This window comes from Sorex fumeus, unplaced genomic scaffold, assembly GCF_029834395.1.
Source record: "Sorex fumeus unplaced genomic scaffold, SorFum_2.1 ptg000082l, whole genome shotgun sequence".
In the NCBI taxonomy this organism is placed as follows: Eukaryota; Metazoa; Chordata; class Mammalia; order Eulipotyphla; family Soricidae; genus Sorex; species Sorex fumeus.
Window position 1 is genome coordinate 1,018,980 of NW_026606139.1, and position 27,137 is coordinate 1,046,116.

The 27,137-nt window shown below is 61.1% G+C and overlaps 1 protein-coding gene across 2 annotated transcripts in view; it reads right to left on the reverse strand.

Moving 5' to 3' along the window:
- Positions 1–182: 182 nt before the first annotated feature.
- SLC6A9 (solute carrier family 6 member 9) overlaps positions 183–27,137 on the reverse strand; it is a 30,670-nt gene continuing 3,715 nt past the window's right edge. Inside the window, exons 2-14 of one of the 2 annotated variants that reach the window (XM_056130968.1) lie at positions 22,852–22,964; positions 11,541–11,697; positions 10,964–11,095; positions 10,358–10,625; positions 6,199–6,331; positions 5,962–6,096; positions 5,773–5,876; positions 5,101–5,338; positions 4,884–5,018; positions 4,687–4,786; positions 3,944–4,044; positions 1,506–1,676; positions 183–1,394 (exon numbers count right to left, since the gene is read on the reverse strand). In XM_056130968.1, the coding sequence (XP_055986943.1) occupies positions 1,200–1,394; positions 1,506–1,676; positions 3,944–4,044; positions 4,687–4,786; positions 4,884–5,018; positions 5,101–5,338; positions 5,773–5,876; positions 5,962–6,096; positions 6,199–6,331; positions 10,358–10,625; positions 10,964–11,095; positions 11,541–11,697; positions 22,852–22,881 (1,899 nt within the window). In that variant the 5' untranslated portion in view covers positions 22,882–22,964 and the 3' untranslated portion in view covers positions 183–1,199. Of the gene's footprint in view, positions 1,395–1,505; positions 1,677–3,943; positions 4,045–4,686; positions 4,787–4,883; positions 5,019–5,100; positions 5,339–5,772; positions 5,877–5,961; positions 6,097–6,198; positions 6,332–10,357; positions 10,626–10,963; positions 11,096–11,540; positions 11,698–17,521; positions 17,688–22,851; positions 22,965–27,137 lie in introns of those variants that run through there. The other variant, XM_056130967.1, reaches the window with a different exon arrangement.

Consider the following 27,137-nt stretch of genomic DNA (forward strand, 5'->3'; position numbering starts at 1 on the left):
GGTCCGTGTCCTCCCCGCCCCCCCCCACCCACCCTACCCCCTCTTTCCAGGCTTCTGGCCCAACCTTCCAAGACTTCATCTTCCTTGTCCTTGCCCTCCACCCAGCCCTGCCTTTAGGGGTCTCCTCCCGCCCACACTCCTCTCCTGGGGGCGCCCAGACGAAGCACCACAGTGGCTCAGAGTCAGGAATAGAAATTTCATTAAAATCTATGGACTTTTCAAATCCTAGTGGTGCACAGTGGGCAGGGCTGGGCAGTGCACCGTTATTGCTACGGAGGGTTAGAGACACTGGTCAGGCTGTCACTGCACAGTGGGGCATAGGGGATGGACAAACGGACATCGCAGGGCTGGGGTGAGGGGCGGGCGGGCTGGGGCCATTTGGCACGTGAATGGGGCAGCCCAGTCGGGGAAGTCTGGCCGTGGGCCTGGTGGACAGGGGATGGACAGGGGGTGGTGTCGAGGCCCCTTCCCCAGGGCTCTGAGCAGCACCCTGGACCAGACCCCTCCCCGAAACTGGCGCTTGGGGCAGGTCACTGGGTCCCGGGGCCTCTGCTGGCTGGGCCTGACATGGGGCACAAGTGAGGGGCAGGGACCCCCGGGCCACAGAGTAAGGTGCAGGCGGGCCTGGAAGACAGGTTGGGCCCCAGGCTGGGGGCTGGGGAGTGGCAACGACAGATAATACGACTTGGACAAAAAGAATCACACAGACAGACAGGGCCGGCAGGCCGCACAGCCTGACAGGTAACACTGCAGCCACCCAGCGCCCCCGGGTCCAGGGGGACAGTGTGGACTGGCCTGGGCAGAGGCCGGGGTGTGCTCTAAGGACAGCAACACTGGTCAGGGGGCTGGAGGCCCGAGGAGAAGTACAGGCGGAGGGAGGGCCGCCCAGACCTCAGCTCAGGCTAGAGTGGGGGCGTCAGAGGCCATGTCAAGCCCCTCAGCCCTTGGGAACCTGGCTAGAATCCCCTCCAAAGTGCTTTGGGCCCCTAGCCACCCTCCCACCCCTTCCCTGTACCCCCCCAACTGCCATCTTGGCACCCAAAGGACCTGTAAACACTGGGGACGCGAACCCGACTGGCCGCCCCAGCAATGGTGGCCGAGAGGCGGCAGCATCCTGCCTGTCCACTGCCGCCCCAGTCTCTGTGGGAGCACGGGGTGGGGGCGAGGTGCTCCCCACGGCGGTGCTCAGGCGGCAGGGCTCATATCCGGGAGTCCTGCAGGCGGCCGGAGCCATGGCTGCCCACGACCGGGATCTGGGCCTTATCCGGGTGCAACGGCTGCACCTCGAGCCCGTCGTCGGGGGAGGGTGGCATGGCGGGGGCATAGCGCCCCGTCCGGTGCTCCAGGAGCGCAGGCCCCCACTCTCGGCTCGGCCTCGTGGCATTTTTCAAACGCTGCAGGAATGAGGGGTGGGCAGGGCACATCAGCGGGGAGCCCCTTAGCTTCAGCCACCACGCCCTCCTACCCTTCCACCCCCCACCCCCCACCCCTGCCCCTGCCCTCACCTGCAGGAGGGTGTCCCCATCTGTGCGGCAGAGCTGGAACAGGGCGTAGAGGGGGATGCAGATCACCGAGGACAGAGCCATGAGGAAGCCGATGGCCACTGCCCAGCCTGGGTACTGGTAGTGGTTGTAGGTGATTGGCCGGTACTGGATCACGGTGAAGATGAGGATGAACTGGGGGAGGGGGGAGCAGAGGGGTAGGTGAGGGGAAGCCTGACCAGCCGCTCCCACTTCCACGCCCAGGCCTCAGGTCATTCCTCCCAGCTGGACCTCCTCCCTCCCTCTCCAATGCTCCCAGCAGTAGTTGAGGTTGGAGGGGCAGCAGGGGGAACGAGCTTGCAGGGCATGGTGGAAGGTGGCGGCCTGTCTGCTCTGACCCCCAAGTACAGCTGCTGGGAACTGTTCCGCGGTGGTCACTTTGTGACGTCAGTCAGTTCTGCACCAAGACTTGCGAAACGTGGAAGTAAGGCTGAGGCTTCCACCACCAGACCCAGGCTCCCGCAGCTCACCGTTCTGACAAGGGTGTCTCAGCTACGCCCAGTACTGCCCACCCACTTCATTTATTTCGGAGACTCCCCTCCTTCCCCTGTCAAGCTCTGCACAAATGCCACCACCTACAAGAAGCCTCTGCGGATTGCTCACCACCTCCCCAAAGGCCCTCTCCAGGGTTTCTCCCTTGGGTCTGTGTGCTGCACAAGCCAGGAGGGCAAGGAACCACCCTGGAGACCTCAGCTGCATCCTTGAGCCCAGGCTCCCCCCAGCCTGCCTGCGGACCCTTCTGCAGGGCAAGACCCACATCTGAGACCCTGTGACGAATGGGGAACTTATCATGAGCTCCCTAGACAGACTCGGGGCCTGCTCCCAGCTCAGACAGACCCTTTCTAGAGCTGGCAGAAGAAGGCTTTGTCAAGAGAGCTTTTTGGAAACAGAAACATGTACAAAAATATATAATAAAGTGCATATGATACAGATACAGAAGGAAAGGGCTGTGAAGATGTTCATGTCCTTTTTCCCTGTTTGTTTTTCTGCTATACCAGGGCTCAGGGCTTACTCCTGACTCTGTGCTCATGGATCACTCCTGGTGGGGCTCAGGGGACCATATCACGCCAGTTCTCACATGTCTTGCCTGCAGGAAGCCCGGGTTCAATCCCCAGCCCTTCATGGTTCCCCCAGTACCATCAGGAGGGACTCCTGAGCACTGAGCTGGAGTAGACCCTGGACATCGATGAGGCTGACTCAAAAAAAAAAGGGGGAAAAAAAGAGAAAACTGCAAAAGCAAGTAATGGCCACCCAGGAAGCAGCATCCACAGGGCCTGGAGCCCTAGCCCTGGTCCTCTTCAGCCTGGCATTCGGGCACACAGTGGGCCGAGGCAGTCTCCTCTTTTTTTTTTTCTTTTTGGGTCACACCTGGTGATGCACAGGGGTTCCTCCTGGCTCTGCACTCAGGAATTACTCCTGGCAGTGCTCAGGGAACCATATGGGATGCTGGGAATCGAACCTGGGTCGGCCACATGCAAGGCAAACGCCCTACCCGCTGTGCTATCTCTCCAGCCCCTCTCCTGCTCTTTATGGGACACTTGCACTCCTCTAACTCCAAGGCCAGGACAGTGGTCAGCTCGGTGGCCATGCCAGGCTCGGGAAGATCCCACCCCCCCATGTGGTGGAAGCCAAAGCCCTCAGGGGCCTCTTTCCAAGATGAGTCAAGTGGAAATTTGGGGTTAACTCGTGCCCCAGGAGCCAGCTGGGAAGGACTGGACTCGGGGTGGCGCTGCAGCTGGGTGCGGCCCTCTGCCCCTCCAAGGTGGCTCTGGGCCTGCTCCGGGGGGTGGGCACACCTCCAGCACCACCACCCTGCACCCCTACACTGAGAGCAGACAAGCGAAGCCAGAGGGCCCGCACCTGTGGCCACTTCCCGAGAGCCGTATCGCAGCCAGTCCTGGCACACACGGTGGTGGGCTCTGTTGCTGACCTAATGCATCTGAGCCTCAGTATTCCCCTCTGGAAACTGGGAGTGACTGCCTCTGGTCCTAATCATGGGGAGTGTGGTTCCTAGTCATGGGGGGTACCCCCAGCTCAGCACCCTGAGGTCCACCCCCACTGTTACGTGCTGGTGGGCACCAGGAGGATCGCTCCAGGTCTGAGGCTTCTGAAGCGGTGCCTGCTCCCGACCTAAACCCCGCTGTGTACAGCCCCGCCAGCCACCCCCATGGCACCGCGGCCTGGACTGGCCAGAGACAGCACAGTGCCACTGATGAGTCCTCAGACCCTTCTGGGGAGGCCAGGCAGGCAGAGGTCCCCGCAACCTCCCTGCAGGCCAGAACGGGGTGTGGGGGAAGGGGCCTTGGGAGCTCTGGTCACAAGGCGGGAGGTCCCGACAGGATCCGCAGTATGGGGTGGGCGTGTGTGAAGCAACCAGGGATGGGGCCTGCCTAGGAACTCACGAAGATGATGGCTGGGGAGACGAAGCGCCAGCAGATCTGGAAGAAGAGGGGCGGTGGGAAGCCCAGCATCATCTGGATGTCCTGGAAGTAGTTGCGGTGCCCTGGAGAGAGGACGTTCAGCGGGAGCCGAGCAAGCAGGGACCAGGCTTTAGAGTGGGGCGGGGCTTCAGGGAAGGGGTGGAGCTCCAGGGCAGGGGCGGGGCTTCAGGAAAGGGTGGGGCTTCGGGACAGGGCGGGGCTTCAGGGAAGGGGTGGAGCTCCAGGGCAGGGGCAGGGTTTCAGGAAAGGGTGGGGCTTCAGGACAGGGTGGGGCTTTGGGAAGGGGTGGAGCTTCAGGAAAGGGTGGGGCTTCAGGGAAGGGGTGGAGCTCCAAGGCAGGGGTGGGGCTTCAGGGCAGGGCGGGGCTTCAGGAAAGGGGTGGGGCTTCAGGAAAGGGTGGAGCTTCAGGGCAGGGGCGGGGCTTCAGGAAAGGGTGGAGCTTCAGGGCAGGGTGGGGCTTCAGGGAAGGGGTGGAGCTCCAGGGCAGGGGCGGGGCTCCAGGAAGGGGTGGGGCTCCAGGAAGGGGTGGAGCTCCAGGGCAGGGGCGGGGCCTCAGGGCAGGGTGGGGCTTCAGGAAAGGGTGGGGCTTCAGGAAGGGGTGGAGCTCCAAGGCAGGGGCGGGGCTTCAGGAAGGGGTGGGGCTTCTGGGAGGGGTGGAACTTCAGAACGGGGGTGGGGGGATCGAGGCCGGGCAGGGCACTCACCATAGATGTACATGATGGACACACACATGATGCACGAGATGACCACTAGGGAGAAGCTGGCAGCATAGTTATCCATCAGCAGCAGCCAGTAGATACCTGCCTATGGGTCAGCGGTCAGCTGAGTTAGGGCCCCCAGCGCTAGGTGAGGCTCCCTCACCCCCCACCCCTCCCCCCGCAACCTTTCCCGAGGCGCTTACCTGGCTGGTGAGGGGGATGCCCAGCAGGAAGCCGGCCACCGCTACCCCCAGGGTCACATAGGTCTTCTTCTGCAGGATCCACTCATTCCCCACCTCGTCCACGATGGCCGTGACCAGGGTCTCCAGGAGGCAGAACTGTGGGGGGTGGGGGCAGCCATCAAGAGCCCAGCCCGGCCGCCTCCCGCCCGGGTCAGGGCCCCCCGCCCAGACCTCCTACCTGAGTGCCCAGCCCCAGCAGGATGAGCATGAAGAAGAAGAGCAGCGACCAGACCGGGGAGATGGGCAGCAGGGTGAGGGCCTCGGGGTAAGCCACGAAGGCCAGGCCAGGGCCGTGGTCTGCCACCCGGGACACGTCCACACCCAGGTGCTTGGCCATGAAGCCGAGGATGGAGAAGATGACGAAGCCAGCATAGACGCTGGTGGCACAGTTAGTGATACTGATGATGACACTGTCCCTAACCGGCCGGAGAGAGAGGCAGAGGTCAGGGCGCACACCTGCCCGCCTCAGCTCCACCTGCTTCACCTGTTTGGACTGGGCTCCCACCCAGCGGGCCTGAGGGTCATTCCCGGCGGTGCTCAGGGGAGCACGCAGAGCTGGGGGCCGACCCCGGGGCTGAGCTCAGTGCTCTGAGCCCTCTCTCCCCGCTCGGCCGGAGCCCAGCGCAGACGGGCAGGTGTGCCAGCAGCACAGGTGCCCCGACCCCTTTCCGGACACGCTGGCCTAGGGAAGGGAGCCCCAGGCTCCCAAGTCCTCACTGTCTAGGACCACATCCAGGGCCAGGACTTCCAGGCTGCGCGTCCTGGGGGATCCCCCGTGGGCCTGGGGGTGGACAGGAGCCGGGCAGCCGAGCTGCGGGGTGGGGTGGGGTGGGGGGCCGGAGGGACCCACCTGTAGCAGTTGTTGTGGAATTTGTTGTAGGAGGCCATGGTGATGAGGCCGCCCCAGGCGCAGCCCAGCGAGTAGAAGATCTGGGAGGCGGCGTCGCCCCACACCTGGCGGGGGTGGGGGGAACACAGTGAGGGGCGGGGCCAGAACAGCCGCCCCCTCCCCACCCCGTCCCGCCCCTCACGGGCCTACCTTGGCCTCCAGGATCTTGTCCCACTGTGGGGTCAGGTAGTACATGATGCCCGTGAAGGCGCCGTCCAGGCTCACGCCGCGGATGAACAGGATGGTGAGCACCACGTAGGGGAAGGTGGCTGTGAAGTACACCACCTGGGGGACGGAGGGGGAAGAGGCCAGTGGCCACCTGAGCCTCTGGCCCCCAGGAGGATAGCTCTGGGTGGGCACAGACCCTGCTGAGGGAGGCATCCTTACTTTCCCCGAAGACTTGACTCCTCGGATGAGGCAGAGGAAGACGACCACCCAGGAGACCCCCAGACAGCCGAGCAGGGGCAGCCGCACCTCCCCGAAGTTCCCAATGTCGTCGGACAGCTTCAGCACGTAGAGCCTGCGCGGGAAGGGGAGTCTGCCTTGGGAGCCGCCCCGCTGGCCCAAGGAGGCAACGCCTTCTTTCTCAGGGGGTCTCAACCCCGTTCCCAGCCCCGACTCAAGTAGGTGGGGTCCACTGTGGGTCCCCCCTGTGCCTCAGAAGTCCACTGCTTGCGGCCCTGCCTCTCCCAGGACTTTGAAGGGCACCTGAAGGTCACACCTCTCAGAGGAAGAGGTCTCCCCACCCCTGCTCAGGCACTCCAGGTCTTGCTGGTGCATTTCTCCCTCTGGGAAGCCCTTGCCTCCAGACTGGACACAGCCTATCCCGTGTCACCTCCTCCAGGAAGCCTTCCATAAGCTTTTCACCACACTAGTTCCATCCCCAAGGAACCCAGGGAGGCAGTGGGGTGCTTTGGAAAGACAGATCTCACCCTGAATTCCTCCTGCACTCCCTCCTTCTACCTGCACGTGCTTCCAGCAATGTTTTTACAAGCAACTGGACATTTGTGTACCAGGTGCTGGATGGGCAGACCTGGGTCGGGTACTGCAGGCACTGCCAGGCAGGACAGCACTGCCCAGGAGGCGTCCCGGAGAGAAGTACAGCCGAGGCTGGAGGGCGGAGAAGGGGTGGGTGGCCCACGGAGATGGTGGGCAGCAGGCCCGCTGGCCTGCCTGGCATGTGGGCAGCTAGGAGGGCAGGCAGAGGGGGCAGAGAAGGACCGGGGACAGAGGGGAACAGCACGAGAAATGACAGCTGGTGGCGGGCCCTTGGCCGTTGACCTGGAGGGTTCTTTTTTGGTTTTGATTTGTGAGCCACACCAGCAGATGCTCAGGGGTAAGTTTCTCCTGGCTTTGCTCTCAGGAATCCTGGTGGCATTCGGGGAACCATATGGGGTGTCCGGGATTAAATCCGGGATGGTTGTGTTCAAGGCAAGTGTCCAATATGGTGTATGGTCTCCCCAGCCCTCACCCTGAGGGTTCTTTTGGTAAATTTTTGGGGGACTAGACCACAGCAGTGCTCAGGGGTGACTGCTGACTCAGCTAGGGGTTTGCTCCAGTCCTCCTCGAGAGAGAATGGCACCTGGTCTCCCATATGAGCTCAGCCCTGGGGGGTTCTTACAGCTGGCACTGAGGCCTCCCAACCTCTCCTCCACTTACCAAGAAAGTCTAGAAGGCCCCATGGGGATTCACGGCCTCCCACTCCGTCTCTCACCTGCCCTCTCCTCCGCCTCTGCCCCTTGCTCACCCTTCCTGCTGCCCTGAGTTGCCTGTGATTCTTAACACAGGCCAGAAGCCCCTTTCAGTGCACATGATCTCTAAACTGCTTTACAGGCGTCATAGTCCTGGTGGGGCTTGGAGGACCCTGCGCGGTGCCAGGGACTGAACCAGGGTCAGCCATGTGCAGGGCAGGGCCTTAACCCCAAACTATCTCTCAGGCCCAATCTTCTTTAACTTTATGTCTAAATCTGTGTGTCAGAGGCGGGTGTCTTCACTGGATTTCCCCTGGGAGGCCACAGCACAGGGACATCAGGGCCGAGTACAGAAGGCCAGCCTTGACGCCCAATGACGAACTTACTCCTTCTTTTTCATGATGTCATATTTACTCTGTTTTTGTTTTGTTTTGGTTTGGTTTTGAACCATGTGTGTGCATTTGAGATCAAAGAACTTTTGGAACCCAACGTATTCACAGGCTTGATTGTTGATGCATAACTTCTCTGGAATTTTTCTGTATTATGTTTTAGTTTCACCAACTAGAAGGTAAACACACCAGGAACAGGACGCCCTAATCTGCCCGCATCAGTGGCAGTGGACACCAAAACTGCGGCGCCAGAGCCCTGCGGATTTATGCCATGTTATCTCGTTCCATCTCTGTAACAAGGAGTGGCTTCCCCCACCCCCACCCCCCCACCCCCGCCTCCTAATGGGCCTGAGAGAGGGTCAGCGCTCAGTGGCAGCACAGCCAGGAGGTGAGTGAAGTCTGAGTGACACACGGCACTGCCATGAGGACTCTGGGAGAGGGGCACTGGGTATTAGGCGGGGTGCTGGGTGCCCCCAGTGGCGGAGGAGGTGAAGGGACACAGCCCCAGGCCCCTGACAGGGATGAGCAACACAGAGAGGCTGTAAAAACAGAACTGCCAGGGGGTGTTGGAGTTGGCATGTGGGTCCACAGGGGTGGGGAGCAGGTGTAGGCTGGCCAGCTGCTGTCGAGTCCCCTCACAGAGAAATCACTCCATCTGACGTTGGACTTCTTCCCTCCTTTGTGAAATGCAAGCTGTCTCTTCTAAAGCTGCCTAACAGGGCTGCAGCAGGCTCAGATGAAACCATGAAGCTTCCCAAAGGGGCCACAGTAAAGGTGGAGCAAGGACACCCCGACTCCCAGGGGCCTCGTTCACACTGGGAACAGCAGGGACGCTGGATGGCCACGGGTCATCCTGACGCAGCATTTCCGCCTCGTTTCTGAACTCAGAAACTCAGGTTCCGAATCAGAAGATGAGGGAGATGCTTATAGCAGACAATATGCCTGGCTCAGTCGGTGTCCAGAGAAAAAAAGGCGCCGGCATCGTCCTTTCCCTTCCTTCTCCGGGTCATTCCCTACACTCCCCAGGAGGGGGCAGCAGGGAGCCATCCGCCGCATCAGGCTCTGAGCGGCACTGGGGACAGACCTGGCGTCCCCAGGGCTGAGGAGCAGGTGTGGGCACGCCCACCTGTGGCCAGGCTTCTGCTCCCTCCAACTGCAGAGGAGAAAACCAGAGTTGTGCTCTGCGGGGTTCCACCTGCTTCCATGCAAGCCCTTCCTGCGAATTGGCGTTTCTGGGTGCTTCCAACAAGGTGCACCCCTAGTAGAGACCCAGTTGCCCAATGCACCCCATGTCAACGTAAAAAAAAAATTTTTTTTGTGCTTTGTGTTTATGTTGGAGTCACACCCGGCTGTGCTCAGGGTTTACTCCTGGCTCTGCACACAGGGATTACTCCTGGCTGGGCCTGGGGGACCATATGGGGTGCCAGGGACTAAACCCAGGTTGGCTGTGTGCAAGGCAAGTGCTTTGTCCATACTCTCTCTCTGGCCCATAAATGTGGTAAAATTCTAACCGGGCCATAGTGAGCTCTGTTATTGCACCGGATAAGAACCCCTGGGGGGGGCAGTGTCTGGTGCCCACCCCCCTGCCCCGCTCCCCGCTAAGCACACAGCCTGGAACCCTGGATCCTTCACCGAGGCAGGAGCTCCGGGTGTATAGGAGAGCCCCAAGGGGAGGGTGCATACCTCTCATCGTGCAGGGGGCTAGCCCACAGGTGCTGAGTCCTGAGGCCCAGCATGGAGGCCACCCTGGGGCCATGAGCTCACACTTTCCCTCTCGCCCCTCCGGGAGGCCTTCTGGGTGCCTCCTCGGGATCCCCCTCCTTGCACACCGGCACCTGTCTCCGTCCTGAGCTGAAGGCTCTGGGTCTTGGCAGCACAGACGGAATGTGCCAGCAGGACTGCTTCCAGAACGTGGCCAGGCCCGAGCTCACTCATGGGAGATCAGGTGGAACGGGAAGAGCTGAGGTTCTTTTTTTTTTTTTTTTTTTGCTTTTTGGGTCACACTCGGCAATGCTCAGGGGTTACTCTGGCTCATGCACTCAGGAATTACTCCTGGCGGTGCTCAGGGGACCATATGGGATGCTGGGAATTGAACCCGGGTTGGCCGCGTGCGAGGCAAACGCCCTACCCGCTGTGCTATCGCTCCAGCCCCACTGAGGTTTTTACTTAGCACAGCTGGAGACTGAGAGCACAGGAAGCTTCCAGGTCTCCTGAGCACCGTGGCAGGAGTCTGGATCGAGTTCTGGTGCCTTCCCTGAGAAGGTCAGTGTCCGCTTTAGAGCCCTCAAGTACCTCAGTGCTTGTTCTTCCCCCTCGGTCTTGGCCCTACCTCTGGGCCCAGGGCCTGGCTCCTGCTGTCTCCAGTCCCCTCCCCGCAGCCCTGTCTGCTGTCCAGGAGGAGCAGGGACTTTGGAGGGACTCCCCATCTCAACGGCCAGCCTCCCTGGCCCTGGGGTGCGTGCTCACCTCCAGTACTCCTCACTGGGACTGGTCCTCTGCAGCGTGTGGTTGAGCAGGTGGGAGAGGTTGCCGGGCAGGGCGGGCCGGGAGCCGTTGGTGTGGTTGGAGGCGTCCAGCACGCTGGCGCAGTCGGGCGTGTTCCAGGCGTTGTTGCAGTAGGCCCAGGGCAGCACATGCGTCATGGACGAGAAGAAGTAGTAGAAGGCGATGCAGATGACCACGTTGTAGTAGATGCCGATGTAGGTGGACACCACCATCATGCCGTAGCCCACACCTGGGGGCGGCAGGGGCGGCCTCACACATCTGGCCCAAGGAGGGGAGCCTGACCCCCGCCCGAGCCCCAGGCAGACCGGAAGGGATTGGCCAAAGCCTTGCTTAGGGCCCGGGCAGGGAGCAACGGGGTCTGTATCAACACGTGGTCAGAGGGGCAGCAGGAAGGCGAGTAAACACGGGCCCCAGCGTGTGTGGCCATTGATGTGGGGCGGGGGGTCAGCACCGGGGAGCCCCAGTGGTGGTGGTGTTGGTGGTGGGGAGCTGTGTTTGCACAGATGTGAGTATCACGGAGGGGGAGGGAGGGGGGTTACGCACGCGCGCCCACCCAGGCCGCCTCACCTTTGAACATGGGGCTGATCCGCCACACGCCCAGGCAGCCCTGGCTTGCGAACTGGCCGAAGGAGAGCTCCATGAAGAAGAGTGGGATCCCGCAGAATATTAGCATGATGAAGTAGGGGAACATGAAGGCACCTGGCAGGCAGGGAGGGGTGGGCTGAGGGCCAGGCTGGGGCACCCCTGCCCTTTTCCTGCTCAGAACCCACCAGCAAGACCTCTGCGGTGGGCTGGACCCAAGGGGCGCCATGCACGGGAGCAGGAGCCTGGTCTGAGGTGTCCACCCACAGCCTGTCCCGGGTGGGACTCAGGGCTGCACCATGCCCCTTCGCACGCCTAAGTTGCTGGGGCCCTCCTGTGTCCCTGAAATACTCGGGGGTGGGGGTGGGTTGACCCACTGTGGGGCGACACAGGGGACTTCGGAGGTGGGGTGCCTCCCCCTGCTCATCCCAAAGGAAGGGGCAGCAGAAGTCGGACCCTGACGGCCACCAAGGCCGCTGTCTGTGTCTGACGCCCTGGGGCCTCAGGCTGGAGTGGGGTGCGTGGCGGGGAGGGGTGGCCCTGCCCGCTGCCCGCCGGGTACCTCCCCCGTTGCGATAGCAGAGGTACGGGAAGCGCCAGACATTGCCCAGGCCCACGGCATAGCCCACGCTCGTCAGTACAAACTCGATCTGGTTGCCCCAGTTGCCCCGTTTGAGGTTCTGGTCTCTCTTGGTGGCCTCGCTGGGCACAGCACCATTCTGTGGGGGCAAGAGAGAAGTGGCCATCAGCAAAGCATTTGCGCTCCTGTGTATGTAGGGTCACCATGGAGGTGCCCAAGCCCCCTCCCTCCCCTGGGTTCCCCTCTGCGGGTAGGGGCTACGGGCAGGCCTGGGGGAGGGGAGGGAGGTGGACTGCTGGCGGGCACCAAGGGGACCTTCTGCACCCAGGGCCAGCAGCCCACCTGCGGTGCTGCAACCAGCATCCCAGAGGTGGGGCATGTCCAGGAAGCCAGAGTCAAGAGCCCCCTGGCCCCAGCCCCTCCACAGCCTCCCCTCTCCCCTCTGGGTGAGATCTGGGAGCAGCTGAGCCTCATGCCAGGCAGCCAAGTCAGGCTGGGCACAAAGGGGCCTGTGTCCAGGCCGCCCCCCCACCCGCCGCCTACCGCATCGCCAGGCTGAGCACGGCAGCGGCCCGCGGGCAGGCAGCTGCGGGGGAGGGGAGCCGGACCCCTCCTCCAGCCTAGGGTTCCTTCCTGGGGTACAGGATGGGTAGGGAAGTAGGGAACCAAAGCAGGGCCGGTGTGGGAGGGGCCCAGGGTACCATCTCTGCTGCCCAGCCTGGACAGCCCACCTGGACTGAGGGGGCAGCCAGGAGTCAGGGAAGGACCCGAGCTGCAGGCACTGAGGAGGGCCAGCCAGAGAGGCTCACAGATGGGGCGGGACAGTCCCAGGTTTGATCCCCGGCATCCCATATGGTCCCCTGAGCACTGACTGCCCGGAGTAATTCCTGAGTGCAGGGTCAGGAGTAACCCCTGAGATTGGCAGGTGTGCCAGAAAGAGAGATTCAAAAAGAGAAGGACCCCCCGCCGAAGGTGGGGAACAGGGTCAGCTGAGGTCATAGCGGGGGCTGCCACTTGGGAACCCCTAACCTACAGTTGGCACTGACTTGACCAACTCCTTTTTTAAAAAGATATAAGTATTTTTTTGCTTTTTTTCTTTGTTGTTTTGTTTTTTTGCTTTTTGGATCACACCTGATGATGCACAGGGGTTACTCCTGGTTCTGCACTCAGGAATCACTCCTGGCGGTGCTCAGGGGACCGTACAGGATGTTGGGAATCAAACCTGGGTTGGCCGCGTGCAAGGCAAACGCCCTACCCGCTATGCTATTGCTCCAGCCCCTATTTTTTTGCTTTTTGGGTCACACCTGGCGATGCTCAGGGGTTTCTTCTGACTCTGAACTCAGGAATCACTCCTGGTGGTGCTCGGGGACCATATGGTGCTCTGGTCTCCAACTCCTATATTGGAAGGGAGTTGGGGAACACCCTATGGTGCTCAGGAGCTACTCCTGGTTCTGTGCTCAGGGATCACTCCTGGAGGGGCTCAGGGGACCATGCAGGCTGCATGTCTTCACCATGAACAGTTTCTCTGGCCCCTCTTCAACCCCTTATAAGTATCCCCCCACTTCTAGTCCTCCCAGGTGACCAAGAACTGAGTTAGTGTGAGTGCGGGGTCAGTGGGTCCCACTGAAACACAATGGCACCCTCAGAGTGGCCCTTTGAGAAACTCAGAGACGGCCTTCGGGGGGTGGGGGTTGGCTGGGGGGGGGTCTGGACAGTGTCCCAAGGGCACCCAGGGTCACCTCACAGGCTGAAGGCCACACGTGGTGACGTGAACTGGTGCAGAGGAGACAGACTCAAGGACAGTGGTGGCTCTGGCCAGGACCCAGGGTGGCCAGACTGGGGACAGAAATGTTGGGAAATCCGGGCAGGATGGGGAGATGAGCCTGGCATCTGAACCTTGGGAAAAAGCCAATGGAGAATGCAGACTCGGGGGGCGCAGCACCTCGGGAGCCCCAGCCCATGCCTCCTGGTCCCACAGGGGCCCTTTTGGGGCCCCCTAGGCTGGTGCATGGGGTGGGGCAGCATCGCATTGGCCCGCTGTGTGGAGTCACCATGCTGCACCCCCGATCCACACAGCCCCCCGTGAGACCCCCGAGAGGGGATTTGGGGAGCACCCAGAACTGCGAGGTGCCCCCTCCTCTGTTCAAGCAGCATCTGGGGCAAGTTGGCAAACCCAAGGAGTGGGGTTCATTTATGCCTGGCCATGCTGGCCTGCAGCTCACTCGCACTGTCAGGAAGAGCAGGTGGTCTGGCCGGCCCACAGGAGCAAGAAGCCCAGAGGAGACACAAGCCACCAGCAACACCGAAACTGTGTGGCCTTAAAGTCACCTGCAGGATGGCCATGAAGGGGGAGCTCCTGAGAGGATAGCGGGTAGATGGACAGGGTGAGGCCCGAGACGGTCTCCCTGGTGAAGGGTCTTGTAGGTTCCCGGTAGCCTGAGCGAGGGTGGCTCTAAGCCCGAAGGCGCCACAGTGTCACCCCCTAACCCACGTCTGGCCTGCTGGGATGGACAGGAACGCTGTGGGTCAGGGGGCACCTTCCCAAGTGCGAAGTCTGCTTTGGGAGTTTATCCATTCCCAAACAATCCCCGCCAAAAGGGCTTCTATATGTCCCAGCCACAATAGCCGTTCTATTCTGTCCGGGGCTTGTTTACTTAGGGGCACAATGGAGGATTGTGCAGCCGTGGGGAATGGGGGTGGGAGCACGCGACAGGGGTGAGAGATGCGAAAAGAGGTGACCAAGGGTCCAGGATGGCATCATGGGGCAGGCAAGGCATCTTGCAGAGAGCAAGGTCCTCAAAGCTTCAAGTTCAAGTCTCTCTCTGGCTCCCACAGTGTGAGGGCCAGAACCCCACCTCCAGGCCCCCACCAGTGCCGGAGCATCCCCCATAGGCCTCTGGGGTCTGCCCCTTCCCACCACATGCCATGCTCCGACTCTGATCGCTACTGGCACCACAGAGCAGCTCAGCCTGTGGGCGGCCATGAGGCATCCCAGCTCTGGAGCAAGCCCGGGGCTGGGCAGGAGGAGCTAGAGAGCTCCCGGCACTTGGGGAGCCGTGCTGAGAGCTTGAGGGCAGACCCGCTTTCTCAAAGGACGGGATGAGCTCCCCAATGCTCTACGCGGTGCTGGGGCTCTGCTTCCCTCCTGTCTCCAGCAGCCCTCTGGGGCTCCCCTCCACTTGCTTCCCAGGCATACATATATATCCTGGGCCGAGTGTGTGTGTGTGTGTGTGTGTGTGTGTGTTTCAGTGTTGTCGGCCACAGCGGTGTTCAGAGAACCATGAAGGACCAGGAGCCTCACTGGGCCTCCAGGAGCAAAGCAGGTGGCATGTGCTCCATGAAGCCTGCAGAGCTATCTTCTGACTAGTGCCCACTTGCCCTCTTTCCCTCCCTCCCTCCCTCCCTCCCTCCCTCCCTCCCTCCCTCCCTCCCTCCCTCCCTCCCTCTCTCTCTTGCTTCCTTCCTTTTTCATTTTTTGGGCCACACCCAGCAGCGCTCAGGAGTTACTCCTGGCTCTGCACTCAGGGATCATCTCCTGGCAGTGCTCAGTGAGCACTCAGGAACTGGCTTGGCTGTGTGCAAGGCTAGTGCTTTACCCACTGTGCATGCGGTCCCTCCATGCACCGCCCCCCCCCCCCCTTCTTTCATTTTCTTGCTCTGCTGGTTCACAGACAGGAACTCTTGGCAGAGGCCACGGGCTCTGAGAGGCCCACCGTGGGCTCCTTTTGTGAGCAAGGCCCAACTCAAGACCCCGGCAGGTCTGCCTAATGGAGCCCCGATCAGCCGCTCTGGGCTACCCCCACCCTCCCCCCACCCCCCATCACCCCTCCCTGCTTGCTCTCCATCCTTTGCAGTCCTTGGTGCTGGCCACAGTGACCTGGTGCCTCTCTGGGGTATCCACTCACCCCTGGCTCCCCGGACAGCCCCAGTCTCCCCTCAAACTCCCTCATCAGGAGCCTGGCAAAGTGGTCTCCAGGCTAGGCGCATGAAGGGGTTGGGACTGAGCCCCTGCCACGACCCCTGCCTTCCCTGGACTCCCAGTGGCCCTTTCCCCCGTGAGAAGCAGCAATGGAGTCGATAGTGCACACCCTGCTCCAGAGGACCTTCCTGGGGTTAACTCTCCCCCACACCCCTGCTGGCTGGTGCACCCCCCCCGCCCCCCAGAGCAGGCACCGTCCGTAAATCCTTTCCAGAGACCTGTGGCTTAGTCACCACTTCACAGGAACTCCCGGGACTGAGACTGTTTGGCTCTCAAGGTGCAGGCAGGACCCTGCCCGAGCTCCGGCCACCGGTTAGGTCATGGCCACTCAGCCTCCTGCTGTCTGAGACCCAGAGACAGCAGAAATCCGCAACAGAGCGAGCGGCCGGATGCACAGATCAGAACACCCTGGAGGATCTGCCATGCGAACCTCAGCCCTCCTGCTGGACCCGGGTGCCTGAAAGGAGCAGGTTCTGAGCCCCTCTTCTCCCCACCGTCTCCCCAGCTTTCCACAGTACCTCTGCAAAATGCCCTTGTGTCCCCCCGATTACAAAGCAGCAGGGACTCATCACATGCACGGGAAGGACGGCGGCATGTCCCCCCTCCCCCGGCTGCCGAGCCCACCGCAGGGCAGCCAGCCTGCAGCAGCCAAGCCCCCTTCCTCCTGTCTGACCCACATCGTCCCCATTTCCATCTGCACCCTCGCCACAACCGCCCCGCGCCCGCCTCCCGCCTGCCTTGAGCCGCGTCCCGGCTATTTTAGTGAAGCCCGAGCCCCAGCGGGCAGTGAGGCGTCCTGAGCAGCGTGGGCGGGCAGGGCCCCCTGGGACGCAGCAGCCCTGGGCTTTGCTCATGGGCTGGGGTTCCATCCAAGACAAATGTTCCGGAGGAGGCTGCGACCCACCTCCCAGACTGATCCGCATCCAGCCCCAGATGATAACAGTGACATTCTGGGAGCCCCAGAGGGGGGTTCGGAGAGACACTGCCCCAGGAGGTCCCACGTCCCCCCCCTGCCATCCCCCAGGATTGTCCTTCCCAGGTTCTCTCCCAACGGTGTGGGAGCCAGGCTGCCCAGACAAAGCTGCTGTCCTTCCACTTGTGGTGTCCAGCTGGACCTGGGGAAGAGCCGGGGCCAGCGCTGGAGGGGCAGGAGTGTGGAGATGGCCCTGGGTCCCAGTGGGACACTGGCTGATGGCCCCATCTCTGGGTGCCCGGGAGCACAGCCCAAGAGTGGGTCTGTGGCTAGCAGGACCCGTGCCCAGACAAGCCAGGTGGGGGGTGGGGAGCAGGACTTGGGGGTGGGGCAGGGGTAGCTCGGGAGCACTGCCCTGCCCCACACTGCACGGTGGTTTCTGCCCCCGAAGGTGGACAGTGAGCAGCACTCTGGGGAGGGGCTGTGGTGTGACACTGGCATGCCTGAGGTTTGAGGGCAACCCCCTCCCTGTTTCTCCCAAACCCAACTCTGACGACCGTTTCTTTTCTCGCTTCCGAAGGCCAGGTCGGAACCCCCCCGGGAAGGAGGGCGGCTTTCCCTCACTGTCTCTGCCACCAATTCTCCCCCGCTTGTGAGGGTACACCTCCCCCACCCTCGCTGCGAGCCCCTGTACCACTGCCTCCTCACCCCCTTTCCCCATAGGAGTAGCTGCCGTGGCCCAGACAATGAGGCTGTATTGATCAGTACAATTCCTGGGCACCTCCGGCCCGTCTCCCCGGGAGCAGGACAATGCAGCTTTGATACACAGAGCAGATTCTCAGCAGGTCCTTGGGCTGGGGGCCCCCCACTCCCACTGTCCCCCCCACACACCCCCTCCACCAGCTCTTCCTGCACTCCTTTGCACAGTTGCAACTTTCTGGGTCACTTTTGCTGGTGTCTGTCTCACTTGCTGGCACAGCCTGAGCGCCAGGCCCTCTCCCCACCCCCCAGCCCAGCCTCCCGGCCTGCCGGACCCCACGGAGGGGGCTCCACCTTTGGGAAGCGACTGACCTGCTCTGGGGTGGAGGGGGCCGCCGTTCCACGAGCCACGGCCATCCCGGGGTGAGCACTCGGAGGGGAGCCGGGGCGCCCGCGTGTCCCGGCCGCTCATTCACACCTCTGCCAGCTCCAGGCAGCACTGACCATCCTCTGCGTCTCCCGGTGCCCGCTGGGCAGCGCGATTACTTTCACCTCATCTCCTCCCGAGGCTCGGCCTCCCCTCCCTGGCCCTGCCCCTCCGGCCGGTGCCCGTGCCACCCGCGCGGGGCTGGAGTGAGGCGTGGGCTGATCATGACTTTTCCTTGCTCCCAGCAAGTTGTTGGAACAAAACACTCACGGACTCACTCACGGCCATTGAATGAGGCGACAGAGCATCGGAGAGCCAGGGGCACTTCCCTCCCTCCCAGGGCTGGACCTCAGGGTCTCAGCTTCGGCCTGGATCTCCAGGGGTGACACAGGCACCACCGGGCATCAGAGATACGGAGGAGGGATAAAGGCATCATTGGGCATCAGAGACGAGAGGAGGGGCACAGGTGCCATTGCGCATCTGTGATGGGGGAGGAGGGTACAGGTGCAGGTATCTGGCATTACCTCAGCACCTCCCACTGCCTGAGTGGTGTGTGTCTGGGGGATGCCTGGCTTTGAGGCTGCCCACCTCCCGTGTTGGGGATCTAACCAGCCAACCCACAGGGGTACCTCATAGCAGAAGTGACCACAAGACATCTCACTGGCCTAACGGCCTAGATGGACACCTGCTGAGGAATGAGGCACCAGTGCACAGGGAGCCTGCCGAGTCCTTGAGGACCTGCCACAACTTCCTAGCACCTTAGAGGGCCCTGGGAGCACAGGGACCTGAGTGTTCTCTGGCCAGTGTGTCCCCTCGGCTCTCCTCTCGGAGGCTCCCTTTTCTGGCAGGACTCCTGTGGGTGCTGAGGGCCAGGCAGGTGCCAGAGGCTGCGTGGAGACCAGCTTCCCTGGGGAGCAAGGGACCAGGATGACCGTAGCGGGACAGGCTCACCCCGGGATGTACAGCGCACTGTTCTGCATGTGGGCAGTGCGATGACCCCACTGGGAGCCAAGTGGGAGACAGGAGTACACAGGGATGGCGCTTGCCTGGCACACAGCTGACCTGGGTTTGATCCCCGGCCTCCCACAGGGTCTCCCTGAGCACTCCTAGAAGCAATTCCTGAGTGCAGAGCCAGGAGTAACCCCGGCAGGGTGTGGCCCCAGAACCAAACCAAAACCCAGCCAAGCCAACAAGGGCGCCGGCTGCAGATCCAGACAGTGCGTGCAAACCCCACTGGGCAGACCCCACCATGACTGAGCTGAGTCGCCCTGGCCCCCCACCCACCCCCATGCCTCAGTCTCCTCTGCTAGATAGCGGGGAGGATCCTTGCCCACCTCTAAGCCCCCAGAAAGGGAGACTGGAGACTCAGCGACAATAGCACCGAGTACCTCAGGTAACAGCGAAGCCTGAGAGACAGACACTGTCCAACACCATCAGGTGCCCGTGTGATGTGCACATGTCCTGTGTGTGCACGTGTGTGTGCACACATCACATTCTCCCAACAGCCCCTTAAGGAAGGGGCTCAAACAAGCCGCCTCCGAAGGGCCCCAGAGGCCACCAACTCAGGCTCCCTGGGCGGGACTCTCCCCCTCCCGCTCGAGTCCCCAGACACACTCTGCTGACTTCCTGCGGGCACAGACTGAGGGCCAAGGCCCGGCTGGACTCTGGTTCCAGGAAGGCCCAGTCACCCATGATGGCCGAGGGCTCCCTTCCACCCAGGGTGGGCTCTGGGCTCCGGCTCCCCTGGCCTGGGCCGGGTGCCCAGAACAGGCAGCCCTGGCTGGAGGCTTTCTCTGGCTCTGGCTGCGGGGAAGGGAGGCGGCGGCAGCCCAGCTGGGCCCTGGCCGTAATGAGACCTCATTAGTGGGATCCAGCTGCTCGGGCCCCACTTAGGGCGGCCGGCTCCCCCAGCCCGCGCTCTGACTTCCCTTAATACGAGCAGGCGTGCTTCCAGAGGGGCAAGGAGTTGAGGGACTGTGTGGGTTCTGGAGCTGCCGGGGTGGGGGCACTGCAGGGAAGGAGCGTGGGGGGAGGGGGGCTCGGCCTGGAGGAACCGGAGAGCAGATCCAGGGTGACGGAGGGCAGCCTGGAGGCAGCAGCCTCTTCTTTGCATCTAAAGCCAGTGCTTTGCACGGGCCCCGGGGCCGCGGCAGGCATCCAGAGATCATCCTGGGGAACCCCTGGGCCAGGAGCCGAGGGGCTGGACTGTCCTTGTGAGGACACACATGGGTGCAAGGCCTTTGGTACAGGGTAGCCCTGTATGGCCATGCTGGAGGCAGGGGAGTCCCAGCTGCAAGGGCAGCCTGGGATTAGAAGCGCCTCCAGGCAGGAGGAACTCTGCCAGGGACTCCCACTGGGTGCTAGGAATTGAGTCGAGCAGTTCCCATCAAAGGTCACAGAAATAGGACCGCAGGTGGTTCATGCTGGTCTCGCACACAGCCGACCTGGGTTTGATCCCCAGCACTGATAAGGTCCCTCGGTAAGGTTCCCCGAGCCCGGTCAGGAGGGACCCCTAAGTGCACAGCCAGGAGTAACCTCTTTGTATGGTGCCCAAACCAACCAACCCCCCTGAACAAACAAACTAGAAGCTCCCGGAGCTGTCTGCCCAGAAGGGGAACATCTGGGGAGAGGGTACCAACCGCTGCTCTCGGGACCCCCTCACGGATGCCGAGTGGGACACAGGTAAGGAGGCTGGGGACGCCAGTCCTGGGCAGGGCGTGCCCCCGGAGTGCTGGCCTGTGCTGAGTCTCCACCAGGGAGGGAGGCTGCGTGCTGGGACCCGCACCAGGTGAGTGCCGAGTAGGTAACAGGCTCAATTCAGGGAGTGCCCCATGTGGACCAGGCCTGTGCTTGGTGAGGGCCTCATGCCAGCCAAGCCCATGCCCGTCAGGCACTTTCTGCATGCCAGGACTGGGGTGGGTGAGCGCCCACTGTGTGCCAGGTAGGTCCTGAGCATGATGGGGCCGATGAAAGGTGGCCAAGCCCTCCTGGGTAGGGAAACAGAGGGAGGAGGGTGGGCTGGGGCGGCCGTGGGCCTGGACCTGTGGGGATGGTCGGCGTGGGGACCCCGGCCTCCTGACTGTTCTGATCCGGGCAGGTTTCTGGGTGCGGAGGTAGGGGGTGCCCACAGATGCTCTGAGGGCGGTGGGTGGGATGAGGGCACAGGGTAGGGGGCCAAATCAGCTGCCCTGGGCACTTAGTTCAAGGCCCTGAACTTAAAGCTGCGCCATGGGACTCTCTGGCTTCCTGTCCTCAGCATCCCTCTTCCAGTTCCCTAAGCCCCGGGCAGTGCTGCTGTTGCCCAGTGTACCCCACCAGGCCCCCGAGCATCCCAGCTGCTCCTGGCGCCCTGGCCAGCTGGGCTCTCGCAAGATCCCATCCTAGGGGCCGTTGAGGCGTGAGTGTGGCAGCTGAGCCTGCCTGGCAGAGACCTTCTGGGCTGGGAGTCGGGGAGGGACACGTGCGACTGGCATGTGGGCCTGGGCACGTGCGGGGCAGCACTGCCCACCTGGGGAGCCTGGCAGAAGCTCCAAGGAGGGCATAGGCTGTGTCCATGTCCTTCTATTCCTCCTTGGGGCAAAGGGACGAGGGCGTGAGGACCCCACGGCAAGGGCAGGATGCCTGTGCTACATCCCAGGGCCTGAGGGGCATGGGAGCCGCAGAGCTGGGATGGCCCCAGGGCCACTGGTTGACAGGCATGCCCCTCAGCAGCCCCTCTCTTTCCCCACCTCAGCATGTGTGAGAGGACCGTCTTCAGCCATCGGCCTGGAGGGGACGCCGCACCCAGTCAAGGGGTGGCTCTGCCGCCTGGGCTGGCGGAGAGATGGGGCTCCTCGGGCCGTCTCCTAGAGACCGGCACTGAATGGAGGCGCGTTCAGTTCCAAAACTGGGGCCCGTGAATAGAGTAGCCCAAGGTCAACAGTGGAACTGGAAAAGAGGCAGGAATAGAATCTCCAGCAGCCACTGGGGGTGCCCAGGGGACAGATGCTATGAGCCTCAAAGGCAGCGGCGACGGCGGTCAGGACCGGAGGGCAGAGGGCGCGGAGAGACGGAGCCCCGGCTATCTTTAGGCACATCCTGATGCTGGGAACGGGGGTCCCCAGGCTCCCCTCCCTCCCCCCTCCCCTCCCCTGGTCCTGCAGAGCCCACGAGAGGGGGGGCTCGAGGGGGAGGGGACAGCTCTGCTCCAGCAGGGTCTGAAGACTGCTGCGCCCACAGCCCACAGCCCCCTGACTGCCCCACACGGGCTTGTGGCCTCCTGGGGCGTCCCCCGAAAAAGCGGAGCAACTGGGGGCCTGCAGTGTGTCCTGGGCTTCCAGGGACAGAGCTACCCACTTCCTGCAGCGTCGCTGCCCGTGCCAGGACTCCCCCAGGTGGAGAACCCACATCGAAAGTTATCCCAGCACCCCCAGGCGCCCCAACAAGCATTCCGGTCATGACCCCTCCAGCTGCTCCCCCAGAATGCAGGCGGGACTTGTTCCTCCTGGGGGCGCCCGATCAGAACCCTGGGGCAGGGGCTGGGCGCCGAAGGAGGGTCTTAACATGTGGAACAGAGCCACCCTGTCCCCCCTCCCAAGATCATGCCTTTGGAGCTGCCCCTGGGGAGGGCTCAGCAGAGAGTCGGGACCACTAGAATGCGCAACACACAGAGGTGGCGAGGGTCTGGCTCACTCACTGGCTTCGACTCCCAACAGCCCCCCCCACCCCCGAGCATATCCCCAGGCCAGACCCCAAAAGAAGTACAGTCGCTGCCCTTGGGGCCAAGTCTGGCCTTTTGCCCCTGGTCCCCCAGGGGGGGGCCTCCTCCTGCCAGCCTTGCCCCCAGCTTCTCAGGGTGTCCGCCGCCACCTCTCAGGGCCAGAGGTGGAGAAGGGGAGAGGGAGGCTCTCTCGTAAGCCTTGGGCAAGTTGCCAGGTGATAGGTTCTGAGTCACTTTCAGAGCGAGAAGGAACCAGAAGGTAGAGAAGCAGGGCCAAGGCCCCTCTCAGCCAGCCCCACTAAATACGGGTGGAATGCGGGGTGGCCAGCTAGGGGTGCCCTTTGGGGCTCAAGACTCAGTGTCTTCCCTCCTGCAGGCTCATGCAGGATCTGCCCTGCTGGGGGTTCAAAGCCCCCTCCTCCCCTGACACCACACACACACACACACACACACACACACACACACACACACACACACACCCCCAGCACCCAGAGGGGCCTCCCAGCTCTTCCTGGGGTGGCAGAGACGCCGAGAGAACAGCCTCGTGTCCCTCCCCACGGCCCAACTGTTACTCACCAGCATCCCTTTGGCACCTTTTCCTACCATGGTGGCAGTGAGGTGGGCTCTGGGGTCTGGGACCACACGCACAGCTTGGCTTCTGGCACCTTCTAGACCACAGACTTCAAGGGCTGCGGAGAGAACAGAGTGAAGTGAGGCCCGAGCCCAACGAGCAGAGGACGTGGGAACGTGGCCCTCCCCTCCCCACACTGTCCAGACTGGGGGAGGGGCTGCAGGTCCAGACTCCCCCCATCCTGCTGCTTTCAGAGTGACCTCTCTGCCACTCCTCCCTCGCTCCTCTCCCAACCCTTCCCCGGCATCCCTGGGGCTCCAGGCTTCCTGTCCCCATGGGCAAAGGCCTATTTTTGACTCTCCAGATGCCCAATTCTATAAAAAAAAAAATAATAATAAAAAATAAGCCCAGAACTGGGACAGGGTCTGGCTCCTTCAGCGTCTGGGTGAATGACTTCAACCTTTCCCCTCAAGGCCTGTCAGCTCGCCTCAGGCCGGGCTCCCCAAATGCCTCCCCCATCCTGGTGCCACTCAGCTGGGCTCCAGGAAGGTCTGGGGACGCGCTCCTGATGGGGACTCTCGGTCACTCCAGTGCGGGCGGCGTTCTGTCCTTGCCTGGCTGAGTACTTCCTCCTGGCCCCACGTGGAAAGCCTTTGGGCAGAGTCTATATATCCACTCTTCTGGGGGGGCCCCTTCCTAACCCGGCCACCACCAGAAAGAACCAGGGCTTTCTCCTGCATCCTTCTCAGCTCCCATAAAACTGACTTTCTGACGGTGGGTCTGTCTATCAGCTGCCAAGGGCACCCTGGCTCTTGGGTCTGTCTGTGCATCCAACCCTCTCGCTCAGAGCTACGTGGGCCGAACCGAATGGAGGAATGAACTGCATGGTGGGTGAGGGGCACCCCTCATGTCAGGGGCCAGGCCGGGCTGAGATCTGGAAGCAAGCACTGAGACACAGTGTGGGGCCTGTGCACGGAGCAGAGAGGGGGTGGAGCCCCCCAGAGCTATGTTGGGCTCTGAGGGTTCATGTCAGTGCTGGAGATCGAACCCAGGATTTAGCAAGGGGAACCCGCCCTTTGTGAGACTTTCTGGGGTTTCATTCCGTCTCTTTTCAAGACTCTTTTTCATTTTTCGTACTTTGCAAGAGGTAGGTGCTCAGGAGACCGGGGGCCACTCTGATAATAATCTGTAACCCCATATGGGTTGCTGACTCAATGCACCTGTCTGAGGGTGCACTGTGGCTTTGGCCCCAACAGGGCTGGCGGGAGGGGACTCCAGGGTTGCAGACAATAACACAGTGGGGTGAGGGATCAGACTGGATCCAGTACACTACCTCCCTGAACCCCTGTTTTTTTTTTCTTTTAGGGGGGAGCATTTAAGTGCCTGCCACTGGGGCCAGAGTGACAGTACAGTGGGTATCTGTACACTGTACAGAGAGTACAGCGGGTAGGGCGTTTGCCTTGCATGTGGTTGACCCCAGATTGATCCCTGGCATCCCGCATGGTTCCCCGAACACCGCCAGTAGCTCCTGAGTGTAGAGCCAAGAGTAACTGCTGAACATTGCTGGGTGTGACCCAAAAGGCACAAAAAATAAATAAATACAGTGCCTGGCCACTACCACAAATGGCACTGCAGTGTTTCCCGCCCTTGGGAGACTCATTAGGTGGGCCCAAGCAGAGTGAGCCAGGCAGGTAAGGCTCACCCTACGAAAACTGCCTTCCTGATGGGGGGTGGGGGGTGGGGGGTGGAGGGGGGGGGTCTCTCCAGAGGGGTGTCAGGAAAGAAACCAACCAGCAGCAAACCTCAGAGAATTCTCCTGGGAGGAAAATTCTGCACCCAGGGTGAGGGCCATCCTCCCCCAGGAAGGATTCGGCTCTCTGTTGCTGAATCTGCTGCAGCTCTGCCTTCCCCTCGCAGGACCAGGAAGCCAAGGCTGTTTCAAAGGCGGTTCTGTGTCACTCTACCACCTACTGCCACCATCAAGGGCCACCTCTGACCACAGGTCCAGGAAGTCAATCCCTGGAAACCTGGATAGTAGCTCTAGGCCTATGTAAATCAGCCTGATTTCCATAGGGCTCTGTCCCTATGGTCTCCTGCAGGGCTCTGTCCCTATGGTCTCCTGCAGGTCTCCTGCAGGGCACTCTCGGAGGGCAGGGACTTGGAATCATTTCCCTCTGCCAGTCACCCTTGGGCCTCTCTGCCCCTTGGTGTCCTTGGAATGAAGGCCTTGCTCTTGGATTTGGTCTTCCAGGGGGACAGTCAGAGAGGGGGTGCTCCCTAGGAAGGCAATCGTCTGTTTCATTCACTGCGCCAATGCCTCCAAGCTCTGAACTCCAATTTGACCACCTTCAAGCCGGTGAGTAAGCTGGATGAAGGACTGGAAAGATAGTACAGCTGGTAGGGCACTTGCTTTGCATGCAGCCGGCCTGGGTTTGATCCCGGACACTCCATAGGGTTCCCCAAGACTGCCAGGAATGATCCCTGGGTGGGGAGCCAGGAGTAAGCCCTGAGCATGGCTGGGTATGGCCTCACCTCCTCCCCACCCCCCAAAAAAAAATAAATAAATGAAAGGAGGATGAAGATACCACTTTGGGGATTCCCACTGGGATGGGAAGTAATAGGCAGGTAAACTGAGGGCAGGTAGTTCAGAAACTTATGCTTCAGGGTGTTCTCACCCTCCTAAGCAACCAAAGAAAATCGGTCCTTGCCCTTCTGTAGGGTGGGGCAAAGACTACTGTGAAGAGCTCCGAGGACACGGAGAGGAAGCTTGGCTACCTCTCCTGCTGCTGTCGTCTCTGTATATGTATTTGGTTTGGGTCCACGCTCAGTGGTGTTTTGGTATTTAAGGGTTGCCCCGTCCGCATGTTCAGGGACTATGTGGGGCAGGGGACTGAGCCCAGGTCTCCCACATATTTGCCCTTTAAGCTCTCTCCAGCCCCGGCCATTTCTATTAAATGGCTTAAAAAATGAGCTGCTGTGGGCTGGAGTGACAGCACAGTGCATAGGGCATTTGCCTTGCACACAGCTGACCCGGGTTCCGTTTGATTCCCAGCATCCCACGGTGAGTCCCACGAGCATCACCAAGGAGTGCAGAGCCAGGAGTAACCCCTGAAAGGATCGCAGGATGTGACCCAAAGAGCCAAAAAAAAAAAAAAAGAGTTGCTGAATATCCATGAGATGTCAAGCCCCCTTTAAAGCCCCGGGAGATCCAGGTCACTCAGGCACCAGATGGGCCCTGAAATGTACATGAGTGTGACTGACAAGCAGGTGAGCATGTGAGCATGAGTCTGGGCGCTCCAGGCCTCATGGGCCTGCGCTGGGATTCTGACTCGATCACTCACCACATGCGTAACTTCAAGGAGATAGATTAATCTCTTTGAATTTTGGTTTTTCTCATCCTGGAAGACAGGGTTAAGAATGCTTCTTTTGGGCTGGATCTATAGTACAGCAGGAAGGATGTTTGCCTTGCATGATGCTGACCCAGGTTCAATCCCCAGCGTCCCATAAGGTCCCCCAAGCACCACGAGAAGTAATTCCTGAGTGCAGAGCCAGGAGTAACCCGAGCATTGCTGGTGCGACCCAAAAAGCAAAAAAAAAAAAAAAAACCCTTCTTTTATTGGTTCTGAAATTCCTATTCTTTTTTTTTTTGAGGTGTGTGCGTGTGTGTGTGTGTGTGTGTGTGTGTGTGTGTGTGTGTGCGTGCGCGCGCTCATGCTCTGAAAGGTCAAACCCAGGAGTACATGCTTTACCACTAAGCACTATCCTTGGGGGGGATTTATTTTGGTTTAGGGGCCGCCCCGGTGGTGCTTGGTCAATGTGGTGCCAAGGATCAAACCTGGCAAGACATTTGCTCCAGACCTTTGAACCATCTACCTGACCTGCTTTTAAGAAAGCAAAATAGTTTTGTTTTTTTCCAGGGTCACACCCAGATGTACTCAGGACTTACTCTTGACTCCGAGTTCAGGGATCACTTCCTGGCAGAGCTTAGGGGACCATATGGGGTGCCAGGGGTTGGACCTGAGACAACCCTGTGCAAGGCAAGTACCCTACCCACTGTACTCTATCTCCAGCCCCGCAAAAATAGCTTTATTGAAAGAAATTTATTCTGAGAAATGTATGGAGAGGGAGAGGGAGGGAGGCAGATAAGGAGAAGAGAGATGGGGAGGGAGGGAAGGAGGGAGAGAGAGAGAGAGAGAGAAAACAATGAGAACAGGAACTTCTCGAGTAGATAAAAAGCAGAGAATGACTTAATGACTTTTGGGAGGAAGAAGGTTATATACAATTTCTGCTT